Source organism: Lacerta agilis, chromosome 6, assembly GCF_009819535.1.
Source record: "Lacerta agilis isolate rLacAgi1 chromosome 6, rLacAgi1.pri, whole genome shotgun sequence".
Taxonomy (NCBI): domain Eukaryota; kingdom Metazoa; phylum Chordata; class Lepidosauria; order Squamata; family Lacertidae; genus Lacerta; species Lacerta agilis.
In genome coordinates, this window is record NC_046317.1 from 64795769 (window position 1) to 64819756 (window position 23988).

A 23988-nucleotide genomic window follows, 5' to 3' on the forward strand; every position below is an offset into this window, starting at 1 on the left:
ATAAGGCAGACCCCTGCCAGATGCGGAGGGGGTGGGGAGGGGGCCTGGCTGCGTCCGGGGTGGGTTGCGCCTCCCTTGCAGAACCTGACACCAGAGGGGGCTGCCCCTTCCCTTTGTCCTGTTCATCGGCATCGACGAGGGCAGTGGCCTGGAGTAGGGGCCCGAGGGGGTGTCTGTTTGCTAACCTGCACGCCTTTAGGGCTGCTAACCCCCAGGATCACCCGGCTGAACTCCAAGTTCCTCACCCTCTACCAGTAATGAAATTGGGGGTGCGGAAGCAGGATTAGAGGAGCATGGAAGACTACACAAGGGGGGGCGATACTCATCCGGAGGGTTGGGACAGCTGCTGCAGGATTGCTGGAAGTGATACAGGGGGTGCACATATCCGCTAGTGCGGGGTAGGTAGCGGAACCCACGAGCTTTGTGCGACACTAAAGGAGGCATAACTACTAAGGAGTTCAGGGTGGGAAGAGATTACAATGGGCGTTTCCAGATTTGGGGTGTGTGTGTTGGGGTACTATTGAGAAGAAGGCTTGATCTGTTTTCTCTTAAGCGTAGGGAACAGTACAGCTACCGCAACCGCGCCCCCCCGCCCACTTCTGAGGACACACCGTGGGTGCTGAAGGAGGTCTGGAGCGGACCCCTTCAGCAACCTTTGTCAGTGGCTCCATTTGGGGAGGTGGGGGCGAGAAGAGGAGGAACCTCTTTTGTGCACAACTTTTGGAACAGTTCCAATATCTCCCCCACCCCCTTGGAAGGGAGCCCGGTCTTTGCTGGAAGCGAAGGGGTTCTGCTGGGGAATGAAGGATTATAAAACGGGGGGCGGGGGTGATGGTGTCAGTTCATCTCATGGAGAAGGTATGATCCGCTTTGAGGAGGTGGGGCGGGGAGGGGAAAGGTTGTGGCCCAGTGTGGGGAGAGGAGCAGCGACAAAGCTACCTTTTTTTGGGGGGGGGAAAGCCCCACAAGAGAGAACAGATCAGTAGTGGGCGGAGCACTGTTAACAACTGCCAGCTCCCCGGTTGATCACCGCCCCTCCCCCTGGAGCGTAGTACCGTTTATCAAAATAGCCTAGACGTTAAGGCTGCAGCCTTACGCTCGAGAATAAATCCTATTGAGCTCAGTGGGGCCTACTTCTAAGTAAACCCGGGGTAGGATTGTACGATAGTTGCGCCGAGCAGTGCCTTCCTCCAACCCAACCATTCTCAATTGTCCTGGGGACTCCAGTGATCTGCCTACAGTCCCCGCTGAACCATGGGGCCTCCAAGTCTTGTATGAGAGCTAGGAAGCGACAGGGATAGCAGCGTTACAGTGCGCCCCCCCCTTGCCCCACACACTGCTTTGCACTGGAAAGGGAAGGCTTCCCCACTGCACAGAGCCAGGCGCAGACAATGAAACAGCTCGGCCTCCCTCCCCCTCTGACGTCCCCCCAAGCCTTGGCCTATCCCAGAGAATAGATAGGCTCTTTAAAAAAAGAAGTGCCGGCACTAAAGTGGCTGTCAGCTGTGAAGGATCCCTCCGCACATGTAAACATAGATCATAAAGGCGAAGAAGGTGGATTAGAGAGTAGAGACCCATGTGGTTGGCGTTCTCTACATGGAGCTCATTAGTTTAGAGGCCTCTAGTGATCCCCTGTTGCTGGCGAAACTGAAGGGAATCTGTCATTGCAACAATCACGTTGTAGGGTCCCCACCCCCACGCCACAAAGACAAATGCTAAAGTTTTGCACAACAGGACTAAAGGAGGAGATTGTGCCAATCCTGCGGTACTCCTGCTCCACTTAATTTAATAAGAAATTTATAACAGGCCTTCATCTTTTGGCTGAGGAGCCATTAACTTATACAGAACATAATATTTTAGGGATAAAATAATTCTTGTGGTTTAATAATGGAGCGCTCTCTCTCTCACACACACACACACATTTGGGATAGATTATATGTATCCTCATTTTATTCCTCATTACTTCTAAATTTAAAACAGCAGTATTACTTTGAAGGAAATGGACTGAAGATTGCAGTCTTGTAACAAAATGCATGGTACTAAAAATGATCCATATCTAACTTGAAAGGCCACCACAATTTATATCCTGTGATGTTGAATATAGTGATCGAATGTATAATCTGTGCATGACTTAAAATGTACAAGCCACAGAATAATCTTGCCTTAGTGTACATGGTATCCCCCCCCCCCCACTGTTGGAGCTAAAATGCAAGCATAAACGTATCTACTCAGAAGGGAGTCCTACTGAGTTAAATGAGGCTTAAAAAGGTAAAGGAAGCCTTGACCATTAGGTCCAGTCGTGGCCAACTCTGGGGTTGCGGCACTCATCTCGCGTTACTGGCCAAGGGAGCCGGCGTACAGCTTCCGGGTCATGTGGCCAGCATGACTAAGCCACTTCTGGTGAACCAGAGCAGCGCACGGAAACACCGTTTACCTTCCTGCCGGAGTGGTACCTATTTATCTACTTGCACTTTGATGTGCTTTCAAACTGCTAGGTGGGCAGGAGCTGGGACCGAGCAACGGGAGCTCACCCCGTGGCAGGGACTCGAACTGCCGACCTTCTGATCAGCAATCCCTAGTCTCTGTGGTTTAACCCACAGTGCCACCCGCATCCCAAATGGGGCTTACTACTCCCAAGTAAATAAGTTATAATTGCAGCCTTAAGCATTCTCTTGGAAGCAATACAAAACCACTTGATTTTGATCATTGCTTTAGACAGAACTTTCCAAATTTTTCATGTTGGTGATACACTTTTTAGACATGCATTATTTCGTGACACAGCAATCCAGTTTTCCTAGCACACCTGAGGTTAAACTAACCCCTTTCCAGCCCCAGCAGAAGCACTGGGAGCGTTTGTGCGGACACACGTACACACTGCAGCCAACACACTAACGTTTCGCAAAACACAATTTGGAAAGTTCTGGCTTTAGGGGTCAATATCAAGAAATAATTGGGTTATGGGAAGTTACAAAATTAATTAAATAACTGAAGTTGGTGGGCTTTACCCATAAGCCTACATACAATATAATCAGGCTGTTATTTGGTTTAATTTGAAAAAAGCAAAGGTAATATTAGAAATGCATGAGAAATACAGAAAATAAATAAAACTAATGTGAGAGAAAAGATACTGCTAACCCTATTGGCTCAATCTCCATTTTGAATTAGGAATGGTTTGCACATAAAGAAACCAAAATTCTATCTATGAAACAGTATAAAGTATGAATATAAAGCAAACCCAAACTCAGTTTTAAATGTCAGACTATTATTTGTTTCATATACTGTACCTTGCTGAGAAAAATTAATATATTTTTGACAATGAAGTATTTTTAAACAATGCATGGCTAAATAAAACCATGGAGTCCTAATCTTCCTTGCATGTGCATTATTCTCTTGTAGAATTAACTACTGTATCTGAAAACACATGTGGATCTGTTGTATGTTTATCAAAAAAATAGGTCAGAATTCTGCCTACTGAAGCATATTTAAACACGTGAAGCATATTTAGGCATATTTAAGTATTTCAACATTAAGCTATAGCACATTTAAAACATTTAAAGTATTTCAGAATTATGTAATGTCAATCTTTGCACATTTGGGTGTTATCACATAAAAATGGACGTTTTCCTGTTATGGACAAACTGTTCTGTCGTTGTAATAGGTGCTGAGTAAGTCAGAAACAGTTATTTAAAGCACAACTAGTTGAATCATTTTATTAGTTATTAATTATGGAAAAACTATGAAATTAAGTTATAAATACAGATTTTAGAGTGGAAGGCATGTAATGAAGGACAAGATGGTTAGGGGTTCCTAGTTTTGTCAGAGAAACAAAATGGAGTGACTATGTTGAGTATACAGTGTACCCTGAAACAAAATAATGGGTACCCAGTCGAAGAACGTTCCTCAAGTCCCGTTTTGTCGGCAAACAGGAGTCCAAATGGGATGGATCACTGGATCGATCCCACCAAAACAATGAAAGCCTACCATGGGGCCTAAGGCCTAACCTCGTAGGGAGTACACGCTCCCTATTCCCAAAACAGACACGAGGGACGGACACAGCTGAACCAGTCCCGGCTGCAATACTTTCTCTGCTTATGCTGCAGCCCCATTACTTTTTATGCATAGGGCCCTACACTCGGCCGTCCCAGAAGAGGCCTTTCTGCATAGAGGAGCGAGCACGCACGCACGCACGCAGGCAACCCGTGTTTTGCGCAAGCTCTTTCGGACGAGAGTTGGGCGTCCGCGAGTCAACCCAAACAAAGGGGTGCGGTGGAGAAAAGGGGCTGGCACCCCATGTGGCGTGGGGGGAGCGGACGGGCGGGTCCCTAAGGAGGCACTTTCCATAGGGCCGGGCCTCCTCCTCCTCGGGACTCTTTTTCTCCCCCTCCCCCCGCCCTCGCTCTGGCGGAGGCACACGGGCCGTTCCAGCGGCGCTCAGCGGCGCTTTGGCTGTTGGGGGATTGTTCGGAACGGCTGCCTGACTCGGCGCTGCCCGTCCTGCCGGCGACCCAGGGCTGACCATGGCCGAGTTTCTGCCGCCGCCCGAGTGCCCCGTCTTCGAGCCCAGCTGGGAGGAGTTCGCCGACCCCTTCGCCTTCATCCACAAGATCCGGCCCATCGCCGAGCAGACCGGGATCTGCAAGGTGCGGCCGCCGCCGGTGAGTGAGCCTGGGCGACCGACCTGTGCGCCGCCTCCCCCCCCCCCCCGCCTTCAGCAGCGACGCCGCGGACGGCCGAGCAGGGACTGGGGGGGGGGGGCGGCGCGGCGCGGCCTGCGTGCCGAGAGTCTGGGGGCAACAACAACAACATCTCTTTCCCCTTCGAGCCTTTTGCCCCTCCGCCGTCCCAGTTCCTAAAAACTCCCGGTCCCAACACCCCTGCATGGGGGGGGGGGGGCAGGTATCATTTTACATATCCCCACTCAAGAAACTTGTACATCTTCCGTCGGTCCCCCCTTTAATCTTCAGCGCGTTTCGGGGGGCTTCCTTCCATTCGTCTCCCCCTGCACGCCTTCATGGGGGGAAAGAGCCCCCCCCCACCCATTGACCCTTGAATGATGGGCAGGCGGGGCGGGCAAGCGTTGGTTTTCTGGGGGCCTGGACGAGTTCTTGAGAGAGTCCTAAAAGGCGTCCTTGTTTCCATATGGACTCGCTTTGGAGCCCCGGCTCGCGTTTATCCCACATAAACGGGGTCATGGGTTGGAGTGCAGATTGGCCCTCTTGTGTCGCTTCAGCCCAGCAGACTTTTGAGGTTTGGCTCCCCGAGGGAGACCCACTCTAATATGGCTGCCAGTGAGCTTTCTGCCTCTCTCTCTCTCTCTCTCTCTCGCCCTCGCCTCCCTCCCTCCCTCCTTTCCTCTCCCTCTCTCTCGCCCCCATGGCTCTCTCACTTTGGCCCCTGGCTCACTTTCCACTCGGGGAGTTCCCTTCCCACGTCTCCCCCATCTCCTCCTCCTCCTCCACCTCCACCTCCACGACCCAAATAAAGTTGCCTTGTGTGTCTTATCCAGCGGGTTGGAAAAAAAAGCAAGAAACGCACACCGTTCACACAGCGAGGCACGTTTCTCAGCTGCTAGTTTTCCAAATCAAACGGGGAAGTTGTTCCCGAAGTGCCTCCTTTGGGATGACTCGTTCTAGGGTAGCTCCAGTGGCAAAAGCCTCTCAAGACCAGTTGAGGCTTTTGTTTCTCTGCACAGGATCATATTAGGAGCTAGTTAAGTAATGAGTGCAGCTTTTTAAATGAGTGAGGAAGGGGGAGGTGGAAGAAACTTTATTAAGGCTCAAAACCTGCCTTGCAAGCCCACTTTTAAATTGAGGGGACAAGTTTTACATTACAGGCAACTACAGTGAAGAAAGAACACTTTACTTACTTACTAAAGGCTTAATGCAGCAGAAGTAGTTGATTTTTTTATGGCTAGAAAGAGGCAGCCATTGTCACCGTTTACCTTTTTCTATAGTAGGGTATTTTGAAGGTAAATAAGTGTTTCTTCCACATGGTTTGTCTAACAAAGTTTAAGCATTGTTAGATTATTGGGGACTGGGCTACTAATATCAATAGAAATACTTTATAGCAGTCACTGTGTTAAAAACCTGAGACAGCTGCTTGGGTGTTGCCCTCCATGTTGGCATTGTGGTTGAGCTAGGACTGGATTTTCTTATTTCCATGTTTTCTGTACCCACAAAAAGCTTTTCTGTGGCCACTTTAGTTCCATCTGGGTTAATTTTAATACTGGCACCCATATTTTAAAGTTGGAAATACATAAATAGAAGCCATTGAGTTTGCAGAGATATTTTCTTTCAGAATCCTAGGCAGACATGGCCACCATTTTAGAGTGCGATACATAGTGGGAAGAGTGATAAGTCTTCATCATTACCAATATAAACAGACACTACAGAGGGCTATAGAAGGGGTGATTTTGAGTAACTAACTCAATTCAGTTTTTTAAAAATTGTTTCTCAGTATAATTTGCTTCAGCTTTATTACCCCAGTTATTTGCACTTCCTTTTAAAAAAAGGTAAACTGATTGAGGAAGGATTTGAAGAAACAAAGATTTGTTTGTTACAAGGGGTATACACTACTTTTACTAAAAAGAAAGCAATCTTCATTTAGGGACATGTATTGGTAAATGTGGATTCAAACAACTTACATTCTAGTTAAAATACTTGAAATGTTAATTTGGAGCTGAGTATAAATGAGACATTTTGATGAACTTGAGTTCTGCAATGAAACTTGAATTTTATCCATTCTCTGTATCCAGATACATTTCATTATGACTTTCAGTCCTAACTGGAAAACATAACTGAAGATTGACCCTTGACTGAAGAAAGTAGCTTGTAGGAACTTTTCTTATTCTACTGGGTGAAATCTTTTCAACCTTTGTTCCTGCTAAATTCCATTTATTTCAGTAAGGTTTGTGTGGAAAGAGTGATTGGTGGGTAACACTCACATACACACTTAAGTAGGGCAGCCTTTTGATTTAAAAGTAACTCCATTTAATATATGGTTTTTTAGAGTTTCTCTTCAGTTTCATTTTTATGTTTTAATTGTACATGTGTATGCATTAAAAAGTCTGTGGCTGAACAAGATAAAAACTGCACCTAAGATTGTGTATCATACATGACATCCATTTTAAATCCCTGTGTTTGAAAAATTATTGTTGGTGGTTGGTTGTGGTTTTAGTGCCTTTGAATAGGGTGGAGGTAAAGTGTGTGTGTTATGTATGTTGTTAATGCTGAAATGGCCTGGCTTGATTGTTTGGTCCCAGTGGTCCTACCAATCAAGATGTACTTTTTAGGAAAATAAGTCATGAGACATGCATTTCATAGAAATTACTTCAGGCTTAGGTGCCCTTTGAGGTGATTTTTTAGGAAGCACATTTCTCTCCTTCCACCCCAGGCCTTTTATCATACGAATGCATTGTGTCCCATACATTTGAGATCCTTGCTGGTAGGTGACACCATATGTATAAAAGGGCCTGCTCATCCCTGAATGGGTCAGAGCGCACAAAATATTGATGGCCCATGGATTAGTATCTAGACTATAATATGACCCTCAAGGACACAAGTTGGCGATCTCTGTTCCAAAGGATTCCTTGCTGGGTGTTTGCCTGTTGTTGTTTTTTTGTCACTTAATTTTGGCAGCGCTTGGTAGCAAATAATTGTTTATTTGCCTGATTTCTTGCTTCCAGCTCTACAGAGACAAAATGACATCCCTTTTGTTTCTGTTGCCTTGCTGAAGAGCTTTTTAAAAAGGGGGGGGGAGGAGCAATGAGAATTGTATGTATGTAATAATCCCTCCAACCCATAACACTAATGCTTTGTTCTGACTCAAGATGCAGTCTGCTGCCATTTTGAATGAGGTACACTCTACCACCATGTTCTGTGAGTGTGTTTCTTTTAAACTTGTTACTCCAACTTTGGTTGGTTATATGAGCAGACAGATATTTTAAAAAGAGGGACATTTGTGAGAATTGTATGTTTTCAAATGAAGCTGTTGAATAATGAAGCACACAAATAATGATGTAGAAGACAAAATGCCTGTGGAATTTAATATCGCCAAATAATGCTACTCAACACCTCATATTGGTGTATTTGATGTGAAATTAAACTCTGGACCGTAGGTTCCATCTGCTTTTAAACTGAAGATTTTTTTGCACTGGTTTCAGAATACTTAATATTATAGGCTGCAGTCCAGCACACAGCCTGATTGTATGCTTAGGCATGCTTAAGACCATGGATTTCAAAGGGTTTAGATGCTCCTAACTCTGATCAGGGTGATTGTTAAGGATGCTTGAGTCTCACTGAAATTAATGCAATTTGTGTGCTGAATTAAATCTACACTTAAAATCCTGTACACACCGGGGGGGGGTGCATAAAGGAAGCCAAAAAAGAAAAAATGGGGTGGTAACCTTGTATTTTTTAAAAAGAAAAGAAATGCCCACACCACACCATAAATTACCAGTCCAAAATGCCACCCAAAGGATAGTGATTTTTGTGGACACCATCTGCTAAATGCCTACTTGTTGTAGAGATGCTGTAAAGTTAAGTGGGATGGATTATTGTTTCTCTGGAGCTCTATCCAGAAGGCAGATGACTCTCCCAGGCCTTCCCTGGAAAAGGTGCTGTAACAAGCGATGTTCTGAAAATTAAAGCTTGTTCCCAGCAGTAATTGTGTTGATGTCTAGCAGGCAGCTAAAATAACTTACAGATCTCCAAATGTTTCTTTCCAACTGCACCAGGATTACAAAGGCAATGTTGATAATGTAATTGAAAACCTATTTTCTGGACTAAGAATTCTTTTTCCTAATAGCCCAACCAGAACTCATCAAACTGGAATGTTTGTATTCAAATAATGTTCATCTCATAGAAAAAAGAGAGTTAAAATGGCTTAAATGTGCACATTTCAGCATTTGACACTGCCTTCTTGATGGTGGCACTGAAGTAGGTTGTTGTTACTTGAATGAGCTGGCACAACCCATGGAATCAGACCCAGGTTAACAAACCACCATTTGCCAAGTTTGTAAACCAACAAACCACAATTTGTTTCTAACCAGGAATAGAAGCTTTACATCTTTTTTTGTATGAAGGGGAAAGGAAGTACACATACATAAGATTTGTTTGAGCTTGTTCATGTAACAACACACTATGGTTTTTTATTACCCCTGATCAAGCCCTTACTCTGAACATTTGTGGACAAGAATATGCATCTTGCTTCCAATTTTATTTATTATCAAGTGATGCTTTGATGTGAACAACTTTTATCTAACTGATAGCAGAATCACTCTCAACACCACATGCCATAAGACGATAGCTTTCAATCAAGCTTGTGACCTCTTGACTGTATTTGCCTGGCATAGACATTGTACCTTTGACAGCAAAAAGGAATTCAACAGGTGCTTCTCCTGGAATGGAGTGAGGAGGTCATGCATATTAGATTTTTGCTGTCAAAAGAACATGATATTTACCAAGAAAAACACCTTTACCAGACCTAAACTTGCCAAAGCTGGGCACACTGGTACTTTGAACTGAGACTATACATTCAGGTGGTATAAATGTTAATTTCAAAATATATGCCTTTCAAAATATGAACTTTTGGAAAATCTGAAGTGGGGACCTACCTGCTGATGATGGACATTACCTTAAATCTAATCTGTATCTTAGTTTTCATATTCTACTGTTGGCATGGCACAATCAGATGAAAAACTTGTAATTCTGGAATAGTTTTCAACACTTTCTTTGTGCATGCTATTAGTCTCAAAAGTACACTCTTATTTTTTGGAGGTCCAGCAAAGGGATGTGGGAACCAACTCTACATTGCATGGCTTAAAATTGGGGCCATGCAATTTTTCAAATGATAGCTCCTGTTTCTCTAAGAAAATTTGTAACATGGTTCTTTTTAAGTTTTCTTTTCAAGCCATTGTCAAAACAAAATCGAAAATTCTTTCTAGTAGCACCTTAGAGACCAACTGAGTTTGTTCCTGGTATGAGCTTTCGTGTGCATGCACACTTCTTCAGATACACTGAAACAGAAGTCACCAGATCCTTAAATATAGTGGGGGAGTGGGGAGGGGTATTACTCAGAAGGGTGGTGGGAATGGGTGATAGGCTGATAAGTGTGGAAAACCTGTTGACGACTCTAGCTGCAATTAGTCTTGGCCATCTCACCCCTTGCCTTTCCCTGCAAGACTTATCAGCCTATCACCCATTCCCACCACCCTTCTGAGTAATACCCCTCCCCACTCCCCCACTATATTTAAGGATCTGGTGACTTCTGTTTCAGTGTATCTGAAGAAGTGTGCATGCACACGAAAGCTCATACCAGGAACAAACTCAGTTGGTCTCTAAGGTGCTACTAGAAAGAATTTTCGATTTTGTTTTGACTATGGCAGACCAACACGGCTACCCACCTGTAACTGGAACTTTTCAAGCCATTGTTAGTAAAGGATCACCAGTTGAATTACGATTCATTTGCTAACTGCCACTTCTCTGAACTTGCTTCTTAGTAGTCTCAATTTGGTTGACTGGTTGTGAAAATCTGCAGTTCTTGGTGAAGGTTTTTCCCAATTGCTCTCTTGCCCTTGGAAAGTCCTCATAAACCCAACATCCTACCTGAAGAAATCACAACCAATTGCTACCTTCAGGTTATATCCCCAATCTTGGTCTAACTATAAAAAAAAAAAACTTTTAGGAGTTTGGTCTAGGGCTTGATCAGTGATGCCTTATTGAACATCAGTCCTGCCCTCTTTCTCAAGAGACCTAGAAGTGAATTTTACAGAGACTATACCTTACATGTCTGATTTATATTAATGTAATTTGATACTGCAATTTCATTCCCAAGAGAAACTTCAATTGGTAATACACAAGTCTTGCTAAAAGGGCATACATAGATCAAAGTGATTTCTGGTGCAAAACCTGTGCATTATTATCACATCCCTGTTGAAACATGTAGAAACCAATCTGGTTATTGGTATGAACTGTGGCATGCTAAGGCATGCCTAATATGTTATGAACCAGACAGAGACAAGTGAATGTTCCTAAGGCAGTGAACGCAGCCTGGGGTTGATGTACTGCACAAACTAAGAAGCTTGATGTACCTACACACCTTAAAACAACCCGGGATGGAGAGTTCAGTATGAAGCACTAATTGGGTAGTACTTGTAAGATGGCACTTGAATATGAAGTACTTTTTGTACGATCAAGCTTTTTTGGGTTATCTGTGTGGGGCAATTTTTAAAAATGGCAAATTTAGTGTTTGAAATGCTGGATTTATGCAGGTAATGAAGTCTTCAAGACTTCATTGACCCTTTTCAATGCTGCTAAAACAATTCTAGAGCATGCCATCAAATGTATCTTTTAGATATTCCTACCAGTAATTACCCTTATTATTATTATCTTTAAGTTGGCACATCACTATTTTATACTGTGGACCATGTCTTTTCATGTTTTCTTATCTTGAGGGAACATATTAGAAAAATAATTTCATCACTGTACCACAGTCCCTCTCTGTCTGATGTTCATACAGCAAGACTCAGTTCTGTGAAGGAAAACAACAAATAGTTTATCATTAATCTTTCTATATTAAGCAATTTTTAAAATTAATTTCATGGCTTTGTGATGAGCTAAAAATTATACACACAATATTGTTGTAGCTGATTTATAACTCATTCCAAACTACTTGTGGGGGGTGACAGCTACTTTGCATAAGTGAAGAGAAAAGGGAGAACAAATGTGGAGAAATTAACATAAATCAGTATTGGAAGAGTTAGCAATATTTTAAAATCCAAGTCAGGAAAAGGGATGATAAGTTTGCTAAATTTTCAGTGTGGTAACTTGTGTGAAAAGGTTACGTAGCAGAGAAAAATAGCACTTGCAGTCTACAGAATTGGAGAACTTTATGAGGAGATTTCAGAACATAGACTTAACAGGAAACAAAGAGAGTTACCAGACTGGGCTTGTATCAGAACCACTTTCCATACGTCTGCTTCACAAGTCACATTAAACCACACTTCAAAAAAATGTTTTAAAATGAATGCACCGTAGTGAATGCTCCTGATGTGCCATTAGGAAACAAGCAACGTTGGCTTGTGCTTTTGAAAGAACTAGGAATCCTTGTTTGGATGTACCGTATTTTCCCATCTATAAGACGCCCACCCCCCATGCATAAGACGCTCCCTATTTTGGGGGATTTAGATTTAAGAAAATGGGGGGAGATGTATCCATGTATAAGACGCCCCCTAATTTTTGACATTTTTTAGGGGGAAAACCTAGTCTTATCCATAGAAAAATACGGTAATCACAAGCCAGACTCTGGCAGGAGCTGAGAAGGTGGAATGAGAAATACTTAGCTGCATGTGATAGCATGATGAGCATTCATATTAAACCATAGTTAACTTTCAACTATGCCTTAATGTGATGTGTGAACCAGCCCATTTGAAAGCCATCTTTATACAGTATAGAACAAAAAGTCATGTGTGAAGTGGGCCAAACATGATATTATGGGAGAAAAACTAGTTTTCCAGTATTTCTCCTTCTAAGGTAACGTGGGCTGGGGGATATGTGCAGAAGAAAACTAGTGGGTTGTTGCGTATGGGGTGGGATGTTCTTACCCCCTTCCACTTGTCAGTTCTCTCCTGTAGGTACTGTCTGGGCACTTACTGTCTCTGTCTGATTTTTTATTTTAGGACTTGGGGTGGGGGTGGGGGAGAAAAATTACATTGTGGGTGGCATTTGTAGGAGAAATTTGTAGGCACTGGAGAGATTACATAGCCCTCCTTTCTGCTTTCTGATCAGCACCTCCTTTGGTCCCCACTCTAGCAAATTTGGGATTGGAACCTTATTTGGTCCCCCAAACAGCGTTACATAGTTTGTGCCAACCGACTGACATTTGCTTGACCTTTCCATGACCATTTGTCTATGAAAAAACAGTGAAGTGTTTTACTACCCCAATCCTCTAAATTGGCTGGAGTAATAAACATACCCCAGTGGCAAAATTGAATGCTTTTCTGGGCCATTTTATGCTGTAGGTGGTTTTTGTTTACACTACTTTCCCCCCTATTATTATTTATTGTACGAGAATTTTTACATACATTGTATAATCTCCGTCAAGTAATGAATTTCCCATACAGTTTTTTTTCCTTTTTCCCTTCCCACCCCCCTCCCCTTTGTTTACACTACTAAATCCATAAGTGGTAACTGGCTCAAACTTGGGAATGCTGTACAGCTGACAGATTGTGTGTGGTTATGTGTGTGAGTAAATTGCACAATGTGAAATGTGCCTGCAGTAAGTGTCTTACCCCGCAAACCTGGATGAAGGTTAGTAAGAAGTAACTGTGAACATTATTTTTCCATTAGATTTTTCTACATCTGAAAATAAAGTGAACAATATCTTTTAAATTGTATATCAGTTTTGGTCTGTCATACAATTCTCTTCTCTGTACTGAATTATTTCCCCCCCTTTCCTAGGATTGGCAACCTCCATTTGCATGTGATGTTGATAAACTTCACTTTACTCCACGGATCCAAAGGCTGAATGAGTTGGAGGTAATGAATTAACTAATCGTAAATACTTTCTAGTGGCCCCTGATGGATTGGGTGCCTAAAACTGTTGAGAAAAATGCTGTATTTTTAATTAAAATAGCAGATCACCTTTTCAGACAAAAGAGGAAACAGGTGTGGTGATTAGCCACCATTCTGTTGTGATCTGTAAGGCTGCATAGAGAAGTTCTAGAATGCTACCTCTCCCTCAACAGTTTGAGGACCTGACAAAGACATAAATTCTAGTTTGAGAGCCTCAGCTGCTAGCACTCTGGCTGGCTTCTCAAACATTTTGACCTTTTAAAGATGTCTTTTCGGAGCCAGTATACACCATATTTTTCTGCCTAATGTTCAGCTTCCTGGGGATATATTAAGTATTTCTACGCTTTCTTACATTTGGCATCTCATGGTATACAAAGGTATAAACAGATTAAACAATTAAGAACAGTTAAAATCAGTAAAGATCCATTCACAAAATATTAAAAAATACAAAAGTGATCCAAGGAAAATTAAAATTTGATACCCTATAGTGGAATCAAACACCAGCAAAAGCCTGGGGGCATTGGTATGGTTTTTATGAGTGCTGAAACACACTAGTGTCGGTCTGCCTTAGCAGAAGATGTAAATAGTTCCATAGGGAAGGTGCTGCTACAGACAAGGCCCTCTTCCTGGTTACTGCCAAATTCACATCTCTAAAGTGTAGTGCAACCAAGAGGGCCTCCTCATCTAAGTGTAATGAACATGAGGATATCCTAAAATAGTATCTGCATTGGGGTGAGATGGGAAATAAGATACAGAAAAGTGGAAAGTTTCAAATGTTCAAGAAATGTGGAGAAAGGGGTACCTTCATAAGCCCGGAAAAACCACACTATTGGTTCATCTGGAAAGGACTTCAGGAGAAGTCAATCTTAGATTGTATTTCTACCACTTTTCCTCTGAATATCTTGGCTGTTACATGTTTTCTGTGACATTGAGTCCTGCCTACCCCTTTCCAGTAGTTAAGATGTGGAGGTGCTTCAGAAGTGCCAGTTGATGCATTTTCAGCATAACACACCCAAACCTCTCTTTGGTGGTGTGTTGACAGCTATTTTGTTTTGAACAGTCATTAAGCTTGTTCTGCTCATTCTGCAAGATACTTTTGACTACTTTTAACATTCCATTCTACCAAAAATATCAGATTATTATTATTTTGTCATTTTAAAGAAGCAGGAGTAATTTAAATAAATATATATCTGTAGTATGTATTAAAATGCTATACAGTACAGTGGTACCTCGGGTTACATACGCTTCAGGTTACATACTCTGCTAACCCAGAAATAATGCTTTAGGTTAAGAACTTTGCTTCAGGATAAGAACAGAAATTGTGCTCTGGTGGCGCAGCGGCAGCGGGAGGTCCCATTAGCTAAAGTGGTGCTTCAGGTTAAGAACAGTTTCAGGTTAAGAACAGACGTCCGGAACGAATTAAGTACGTAACCAGAGGTACCACTGTATTTGCATTTGTTCAGAAGTCTTTTCCTGTGCATGCAAGACATCAGGTGGGACTTAAATGCCACCTAGTGGTAGCAAGCAGAATTCACCGTTTTAAAATTCTGAATGCTCTGGAACATTATTTCTCTCATGTTGTTGTTGTTCAGTTGTTCAGTCGTGTCCGACTCTTCGTGACCCCATGGAACAGAACACGCCAGGCACGCCTATCTTTTACTGCCTCCCGCAGTTTGGCCAAACTCATGCTAGTCGTTTCGAGAACACTGTCCAACCATCTCATCCTCGGTCGTCCCCTTCTCCTTGTGCCCTCCATCTTTCCCAACATCAGGGTCTTTTCTAGGGAGTCTTCTCTTCTCATGAGGTGGCCAAAGTACTGGAGCCTCAGCTTCAGGATCTGTCCTTCCAGTGAGCACTCAGGGCTGATTTCTTTAAGGATGGACAAGTTTGATCTTTTTGCAGTCCATTGGAATCTCCTGCAGCAGCACCACCATAATTCTCTCATGGACCCAGTCTAAAATTCTGTCTCACCACTGTGGAAGCAGTTTTTTGACCTCTTCTGATTGCATGGTTCAAGCCTTCCATCATAGCACGTTCTTCATCTGGGGGCCCTGATGGACTCTGTTGTGGGAACAATGTCCTTGTCTCCAGAGAGGATAGGCAAGGTCAAAGCAGCAGTGCACTCAGTTCTGTCAAAATCATGAGTGGACCTCATGGTGCAAATTCTGGGTCTCATGGCAATACTACATTCTTGACCTCTTCAGTGGCTGCTGCTCTCTCATCGAAGTTCCATAGCTGCCAAGTGACATATCCTCATTTCCCTGCCAAGATTGGTGTGTCACTCTTTTCAGTGGTGGCTTCAGAAATCCTCCTTTCACCAGGGAATCCCTCTCAGACAACCCCCCTGGACAGTCATCATCTCAGATAGACTGAGGGCCTCTCTTCAGCAGTTTGATGCTCCAAGGCACCTGGTCCTCAGAGGACACTCTCCTCATCAACCTGGAATGAAGGGCAGCCCGCTTCATAGTCCAGCACTTTGCAACCAAGGGACATTTGGGGGTGATCCTAATCTTAACCAGCAATGTCACAGACCAACAGTCATACAGACAGAGTGGCACTAGATCCATTTCTCCACATTGCACCTCCTATGGGTGGAAGAACATGTGGACTCCATTTCTGTCAAGCACTTCAAAAGGATTGAAAATGCTCAAGCTAGCTGGCTGAGCAAGGAGCACCTTCTTTGTGGAGAATGAATGCTTCATCTTGAGGTGTTTAGAAAAATTGTGTCCCACTTTTGGGACAGTCCAGGTGGACATCTTCACCTCCTTAGTCAATCGTTCTGTCCTCACCATGGCCTCCAGGAATGCTTTATGCCTTCCCCCCATTCCTAAACCCTCTCCCAAGTCTTGAAGAAGGTGAGAAAAGAGTGGGTACAATTCACCTTGTGGCCCCATTAAAGGCCATGGTTTTCCGAGATGGGAACGGCATTCCCATGGACTCTTCTTTTGCATGGCAACCTCTTGACTTAGGGAGAGCTTCATTATGCAGTTCCAGCATGGCAGAACCTGCATGTTTGAATACTGAGTGGAAGTATCTCAAGTTGGGCCTTTCTCCCAGTAGTTGATACCATGTTGACCTCCGGCATCCTCCTTCCTTGGATATATCAAAGCACTTGGAAAGTGTTCTCTAAATGGTGTAATAAGAACGGCTCTTGCACACACACACACACACACACACACAAGTTGGAATCTCACAATTGTTATTACTTCAAGCTGGTTTGAGCATGGGCTTCAAACCTTATATCTTAAAGCTCCGGTCATCAGTCCTTTCAGCTGTGCTGTCAGAGAATCTGAGCAAGACTCAAGGCTCTCATCCATATGTCAAACATTTCCTTTGTTGTGCTTAGCTCAAATTTCCTCACACTCACCATAGATTCCACCCATCTATGGGAATCCACATGATGCTCCTAGCTCTCCAAAGACCTAGCTTCATGAAAGGACTAGAGCTCTAGAACATTCAGAATTTTAAAACAGCAAATTCTGCTTGCTACAGGTAGGTAGAGCTCAAGTCCCACCTGATGTAGTTTTTACATGCACCGAGAAGAACTCACATTCGGATGGTGTACATGGTTGCTTAAAATCATAGCAGATTCTTCCTCCATACTGCTGCTTGCATCACAGGATAATGAGTGTTTCTTAACCTAAAGAGACAGTAATCACTTTTATTTTCACTTTCTTTGTTCATTATGCATAATAGATTGGAGAATATTAAAATTGGTACTTGAAAATAATAACTAAACTGTATAATAAATACACACTCTGAACAGGCTCAGACCCGCGTAAAACTGAATTTTCTGGACCAGATTGCAAAGTTTTGGGAACTTCAGGGATGCACACTGAAAATTCCACATGTAGAAAGAAAGATCTTGGATTTATTTCAGCTTAATAGGGTAAGTTTCACATGTCTTTTGGCTGAAGTTATGCTAATTTTCAGTAGTAAGCAAGTAAAAGTAGATTTGTTTGGTCCTGAAGGCCCTTGAGTTGATAAATATTTTAGAATGTAGCATCTAGACAAACGGGGATTAAGTAGTTGTATTAATTACGTAAAGCTTTGTTTTTGTCTGACACACTAAATAATTGTGTTTAAAGTAATAACTTCCTCTGGATCTGAAATTTATTTATAAGATAGCACCTGCTCACTGGAGTTAAGCAGTTTCCTTTTCTGAGTTATATTTGTTGGAAATGACCCTGTGAATTTGTAAATCTTGATGTGCAATCCTTTTCATTTGCAGCTAGTTGCAGAAGAAGGTGGATTTGACTTGGTGTGTAAGGACAGAAAATGGACTAAAATAGCTACCAAGATGGGGTTTGCTCCTGGCAAAGCTGTGGGCTCACATATTCGTGCTCATTATGAGCGCATTCTTTACCCTTACAACTTATTTCAGACTGGAGCTAGTCTGCTGGTGAGTATTGACTACTTTGCCTAGATTGTGAACTTCTTTACAAATTGACTGTTTTTCCATTGTGGGAAGGAGTTCTCCAATGTTTCAACATAGCTTTCAATTTTCTTTTTGGGTGAATGCTCTTAGAGTTCTAAAAAAAGACTTACTACAGCAGAATCATGGAAAGTTTAATATAATTTTTAAAGGTTTCACTGAACACAAAGACATAGTTGTCTATTAGCTGCTGTTTTTAGGGTTTTTATCTTCTTGCTTGATCAAGAAGTTGATACTTTCGATGGCTATTCTTGCCTAGTAGAAAGGAAGTGGTTTGGATTGCTTTGCTGCTTCCTCAAAGTTAGAAACAAGGTAATTAGTTAGCTTTTGAACCACATCTAAAGCTGTACTTTGCTTTGAGAGCTCTATGCAGCACTTTTTTACAATACACATTTTCAATGTGCTAATCTTCTGAGCTTACATTTGTGCAATTCTAGCCTGCTTGGGTTCCTTCCCTAGCTTCCACTGAAAGGGAGTAAGTTTCTTACTTTATTTGACCCCAAAGTGGTTAAAGTTTATCTGCAGTTTCTGAGGTAGTTGTGCAGTTGGTATATAGAAAGCTGGTATGTCTGAAAAGACATGACACTGCTTTACTGAAAGAGTAGAAATGTATGTAGGAAGGATAGGCTTCATCTGATCAAAGACCAGTTTAGACCATCTATAGGAACATAGGAAGCTGTCCTATACTTAGGTCATTGGGCCATTTAACTACAGCAGCTGGCAGTAGCTCTCCAGGGGTTCTGACAGGACAATCCCAGCCCCATGTGGAGATTCTGGGGATTTAACCTGGGACTTTCTGCTTGCAAAGCAGATGCTATGGCCAAGAACTCATTACACATGCACTGCGTATATCCAGACTAGACTACAGTGGTACCTCGGGTTACAGACGCTTCAGGTTACAGACGCTTCAGGTTACAGACTCCGCTAACCCAGAAATAGTACATTGGGTTAAGAATTTTGCTTCAGGATGAGAACAGAAATCATGTGGCAGCAGCAGGAGGCCCCATTAGCTAAAGTGGTGCTTCAGGTTAAGAACGGTTTCAGGTTAAGAACAGACCTCCGGAACGAATTAAGTTCTTAACCCGAGGTACCACTGTACTGTAATTTTCTGTATGTAGAGTTGTTTCTGAAGAGTCTGGAAACAGATGCCAGGATGCTTGTTAGGATTAGGCAGTTTGGTTATATAATACTAATTTTGTATTGGCTGCGTTGGTTTACCTTTTTGTTTCTGGACTACCAGTAAGTGCTGGTACTGATTTCTAAAGTCCTATCTCAGCCCCATTATTCAGGCAGCCAGGTCCCAGGGACATGGCCTATATAGTGATGTCCCTACCCTTGTAGAATTCCTTCTCCCTAGAACTCTTTAATTAGATCCTAAATATTTATTCTGTCTAGATTTTGATTCTCCCCCCCCTTTCCCATCAACTTTATCTAATGCTATTTTTGTTATGCTGTATGTCAGTTCTGTTCTAAAATTGTTTATTGCAAGCCCTAAAACGCAGGGTAGAAATTCATCAGATAAATAAGTGAACAGAATGGGAAGAACTTCATGACCCAGGCTGATTTCCCAATCACCTCTCTCTGTGTGTGTCTCTATTGTCAGATGAAAATCATAAAGGGTTCCCCCCCCTTACCCACAAATACAAGAGTTTTAAAGATTTACAGATCACTTCTGGCAGTTTCTAAATAATTGAAAAAAGTATTTTGAGCAAAAGGAGAGATCCAAATTATATATGTAACTTTAGCTTTAAAACTAGTTTGGTGTGCTAAAAGGTATTTTTACTTTGGAATTGGAGATAAGTTGTATCCCTGTCTGTACAGACTCCTCTATACCCTTCGTTCTTTTCTTTTACACTGATCTTATTTTCTTTCTCCTTAAAAAAAAGAAAAATAAGTTGAGATTATTTGAAACACATGCACACGAAAGCTCATACCAAGAACAAACTTAGTTGGTCTCTAAGGTGCTACTGGAAGGAATTTTTTATTTTGTTTTGTTTTGACTATGGCAGACCAACACGGCTACCTACCTGGAACTTGAGATTATTTGGTTTGATATAAATTCAGAAGGGTGGATAGGCTTTTAAACTGAAGTCTGAAGTTGCAAAGAAAGTGCACATTTTAGTGCAAGGTTTCTTTATCACAATTAAAAGGCTCTGTTTGCATTACCTCCCATCTTGAGCATAGCATAGTTTGAATTTGTCTTTGTTCATTCTTCATAGTAGTTGTGCTCTTTCATAGCACATTAGAGGTCATTCTAAATATCCATAGTATTGTTTTTTAGAATTCATCTTTTAAGACATTTACTAACTCTCTGTAGGTCTATGTGACACTGTGGTGCTTATTCACTAAGTTAGTTTACACAGTAAAGGCTATGGATGTATGGTAGTAATCAAAATTGCTGTCAAACTCTAGCTGTATCTGTAGTAACAGGGATGTCTTCATATTCAAGGATCATGCAGAAAGCTATTGCTACTAATTTTATCCCATTCTGCAATATGACAGGCCCTTTAAACCTGATGGTCTTTGTGTCATAAGCATACTTACAGTGACTGTGTTTGCACATCATGCATAGAACCACCTCATTCTGGGGTGGCTGTAATAGGCCAACTGAAACATAGATGCTGATGAGCTAAAAGGGTTTAATTAACCCGTAGAAAGTAGATTCCTTTGTTTCCACTAAATAACCATAATGGTATATTGTAGGTTGTAAAAACAAAACTCATATTTTCTCAATTAAGTATATCTATATGTTTTTTCCCCAAAGTTCTAAATGTTTTGGTTATTAATTTATAAAAATGCTAATGATGCAAGGACAAAACCGTTGAAGTAAAAATACTAGATTTTTGTATCAGAAAAGTGATTTTAGTGTTTCTGTCATTATTTTTGTTAGTACATTCCTATTGTCTATCCAGTAGAAGCCAGTAAATCATTGCAGTCTGTGTTTTGCTCCAAAGGCTAGATAGTCATGGTAGCATCTTATGAAGATCTGCTGCTTTGGCCTTGTGTAATCAGGTTTTTATAGTTATTGTAATAGGAACTTATAGAAGAGGATCTTTTGGTTCCATCTTAAAACAGGGCTGTCTTGATGCCCATGTACTTACTGAAGATCTAGTCCTGGTATAGGTATCTTTATATTTCTGAAATGAAAATTTGCAGCTTTTCAGAAAAGGACCACTTAGAAGGAAATGACTTTCAAATAGCTACTTGTGACCCCACTTCACAGGGTCACAGTTCTTTAAATTGTAACTCTCCAAGCTCTCTCTTGCAATAGGCGCCAGACATTTGTTCCAAACTGATGTGTTTAGTGGATGATGCAGTTCTGGAAAAGGTATGTTCAACATTTTTTAAAATGATGATCCTTTCCTGTTTCTCTTCTAAGCTGTTTTAGGTGCTTCCTCTATATCCACCTGTGCAAAATAGTTCTGTATTCTGTGAAGTGCATCAACAAATTGTGTGAATCTGTGTTTTGGGCACAGGATTTCAATTATATGCTTTTCAATAATGTTTCTATAAAAGCATGTTACATTAACTTGGTTTATCCTTGATCCAATGGCTCAGGCCTATTCACTGTATTTTAATTTAGTGTGGAGTGTTCATTACCTAACTCAGACTGTATTTCCTGTATTCAGTGATTGTGTGTTAGTGTATAATACAGAGAGGGAGAACTGGAGGCAAATGCTGTATAAAAAATTAGTTGCCTCTTATTAATACCCTGCATTCATTTTTAAGCAGCTATATTTGTGATATGGAGTATTGTGGTATTTGTTGTTGTATACACCTTTGCAGTTATTTACTTAAGATTTTATTTTTTCATATGTAAAGCTTCTACCCTTCAAGCAAGCGCTGTTGTTGGATGCTATGATTATTGTGCTTCCCTGTCGATTATTTGTATCTTCGTAGCTTTTTGTTTGAAGTCTAAATCTTGCTCAGGAGAACAATTAGCATTGTGATGAGAATTGACAACCTGCTATGAAATTTTGTGTTATTAGTGCTTCTGTAACTTTTAGATTATTGAAAGCTGTGTGGGGAAAAAGTTAAAAGCCATTTTGTGCATGCAGAGGTTTATATAAGTAGTTTGGTGAATGATTAAAATTCTGGTTATTTAAAAGGCATGGTGTACATGGTCAGACAGAGCGAGAACTTTTGGATGCATCCAGGCCATTTTGGCTTTTCCCTTGTCTGGGCATCCCTGTGCTACCACCATGTGGTGTTTACCTATGTGCCACATTTTGATCAGGCAACACTTCAGTTCAATTCTAGATTTGTAAGTTCAGTTGCAGATTTGCTAGGAAACATATTTCAGTGCACAGCTGGCAAAAGAGGAATGATCAAAAGGTTGAGAACTGTTTCTCACTGTGTCTCTTTAAAATCTACAAAGGTTTAGGTTTTTATGACAATGGCACCTTGGTGTCAAAACAGATGTGCAATTCTTTTCTTTTTTTAATACTGGAAGAAGCAACACTCTCTGTTTAATCTCCCCCTGCTGCAAATCTGCTGTTAATCCTGCTGGGGGAAGGTACAGGTACATGTACATTGGCTTAATCTTTCCTCCATTAGAATAGCAGTCAAGAATTTTTTTAAAAAAAAGTGGGCATGGAGAAAAAGTTTATTTTCTACATCAAGCGGTATATAAAATTAATGAAATAAATACATAAATATGAATATTCTCTTTTTTTTCTTGGCAGTAAATCATTTATGCTTGATAACTACTTGTGTTCTTAGCTTCTTCAGCAAAACATTTAATGATTTGTACCTACCTGAGAGCCAGTGGTTGGGGGGCTGCAGTTAGTATGTTGTACCAGGACTGACCAAATTTCAGATTCTTTGCTCTTTCATGACACTTCTTGGGAGACCTTGGGCCAGTCACCACTCTATTCCTAACCTTATCTCACAGCATTGTTATGACAATAAAATGTGCATGGTAGTGAATAAATGTACACTATCCTTCTCTCTAGGAATGTAGGGTGACAAAAACATGTAATACTTCAGTATATTCATAGCAGATTTGGTATTTTCTTCCCACTGCCCAGAAAACACAAATGTTATTATCAATAGCAATTCACAGAAATGGTGAAATTGTCAAGAATTATATTGCTGGTCCCTTGCAGAGTACCTTTGATGTAAATGATCGTAGTCTACTTTTCTTCTATCTGCTGTCATTTGTCTCCACCACTGCAAAACTGCCAGATTGTTGGATTCAGATTTACTTCTGCAGTTACTGTTGGAATGCCATATAGAACACAAAACTTGTAACAGATTCATTTTCAAATAAATTTGCCATTATTAAATCATTTTAGAAAGTACAGATTGGTCATTCCAATCCATCTGTAGTGAATATAATCATGTATGGTTGTTTTTATTTAGCTACTAAAAATACTTTACATTGGGTTTTTTTAAAAATGTGTGAAATATTTGTTAGGAAATAGAGGAAAAGATCACTTTTGCTTGTTTTTTTAGTGTCTTCAGAAGCCAGATATTACCAGTGGCACAAAGGACAAGGAATATAAACCACATGATATTCCTCAAAGACAGTCTGTTCAGCTGTCTGAAACTTGTCCACCTGCTCGTCGAGCAAAACGCATGAGAGCAGAGGTAGGATTGACTTTTCGTGTATTGATTTCTAAAATGACCATAATTCAAAGCCACAGAATTACTTTATAAGTAATTTTCCTTGCCAGAAATTAAAAAGCAGTTCCAATATTTCCACATAATCTCTGCCTATGGTTCTGAGGAGCGCATACAGTTTTATTTATGGACTGATGCAGGCATACTCTTTAATGTGGTTAAGAGATTATGAGTGGGCTGTAGGATCACACTGCCTTTCCTTGTGGGAACAAATCTTTCAGCCTTAACCACAGTGAAGTCTTGTGTTGGCATTAACAGTAACTGGATAATTAGGGTTCCCATTTAACAAGGATTTGAAACTAGGGTCTAGATTTCACTAGCATTTCCTCGTATTGTCTGAAGCTGTTGACATCTTAA

General features: G+C 41.5%; 1 protein-coding gene across 4 annotated transcripts in view; it reads left to right on the plus strand.

Moving 5' to 3' along the window:
* Nucleotides 1-4371: 4371 nt before the first annotated feature.
* The window catches only part of KDM5B (lysine demethylase 5B), a 51291-nt gene continuing 31674 nt past the window's right edge, over nt 4372-23988 (plus strand). The window contains exons 1-6 of one of the 4 annotated variants that reach the window (XM_033153160.1): nt 4374-4655; nt 13458-13535; nt 17338-17460; nt 17803-17973; nt 21278-21334; nt 23464-23598. In XM_033153160.1, coding sequence (XP_033009051.1) covers nt 4518-4655; nt 13458-13535; nt 17338-17460; nt 17803-17973; nt 21278-21334; nt 23464-23598 — 702 coding nt within the window. In that variant the 5' untranslated portion in view covers nt 4374-4517. Of the gene's footprint in view, nt 4656-13457; nt 13536-17337; nt 17461-17802; nt 17974-21277; nt 21335-23463; nt 23599-23988 lie in introns of all 4 variants that reach the window. The other 3 variants (XM_033153161.1, XM_033153162.1, XM_033153164.1) reach the window with 3 other exon arrangements.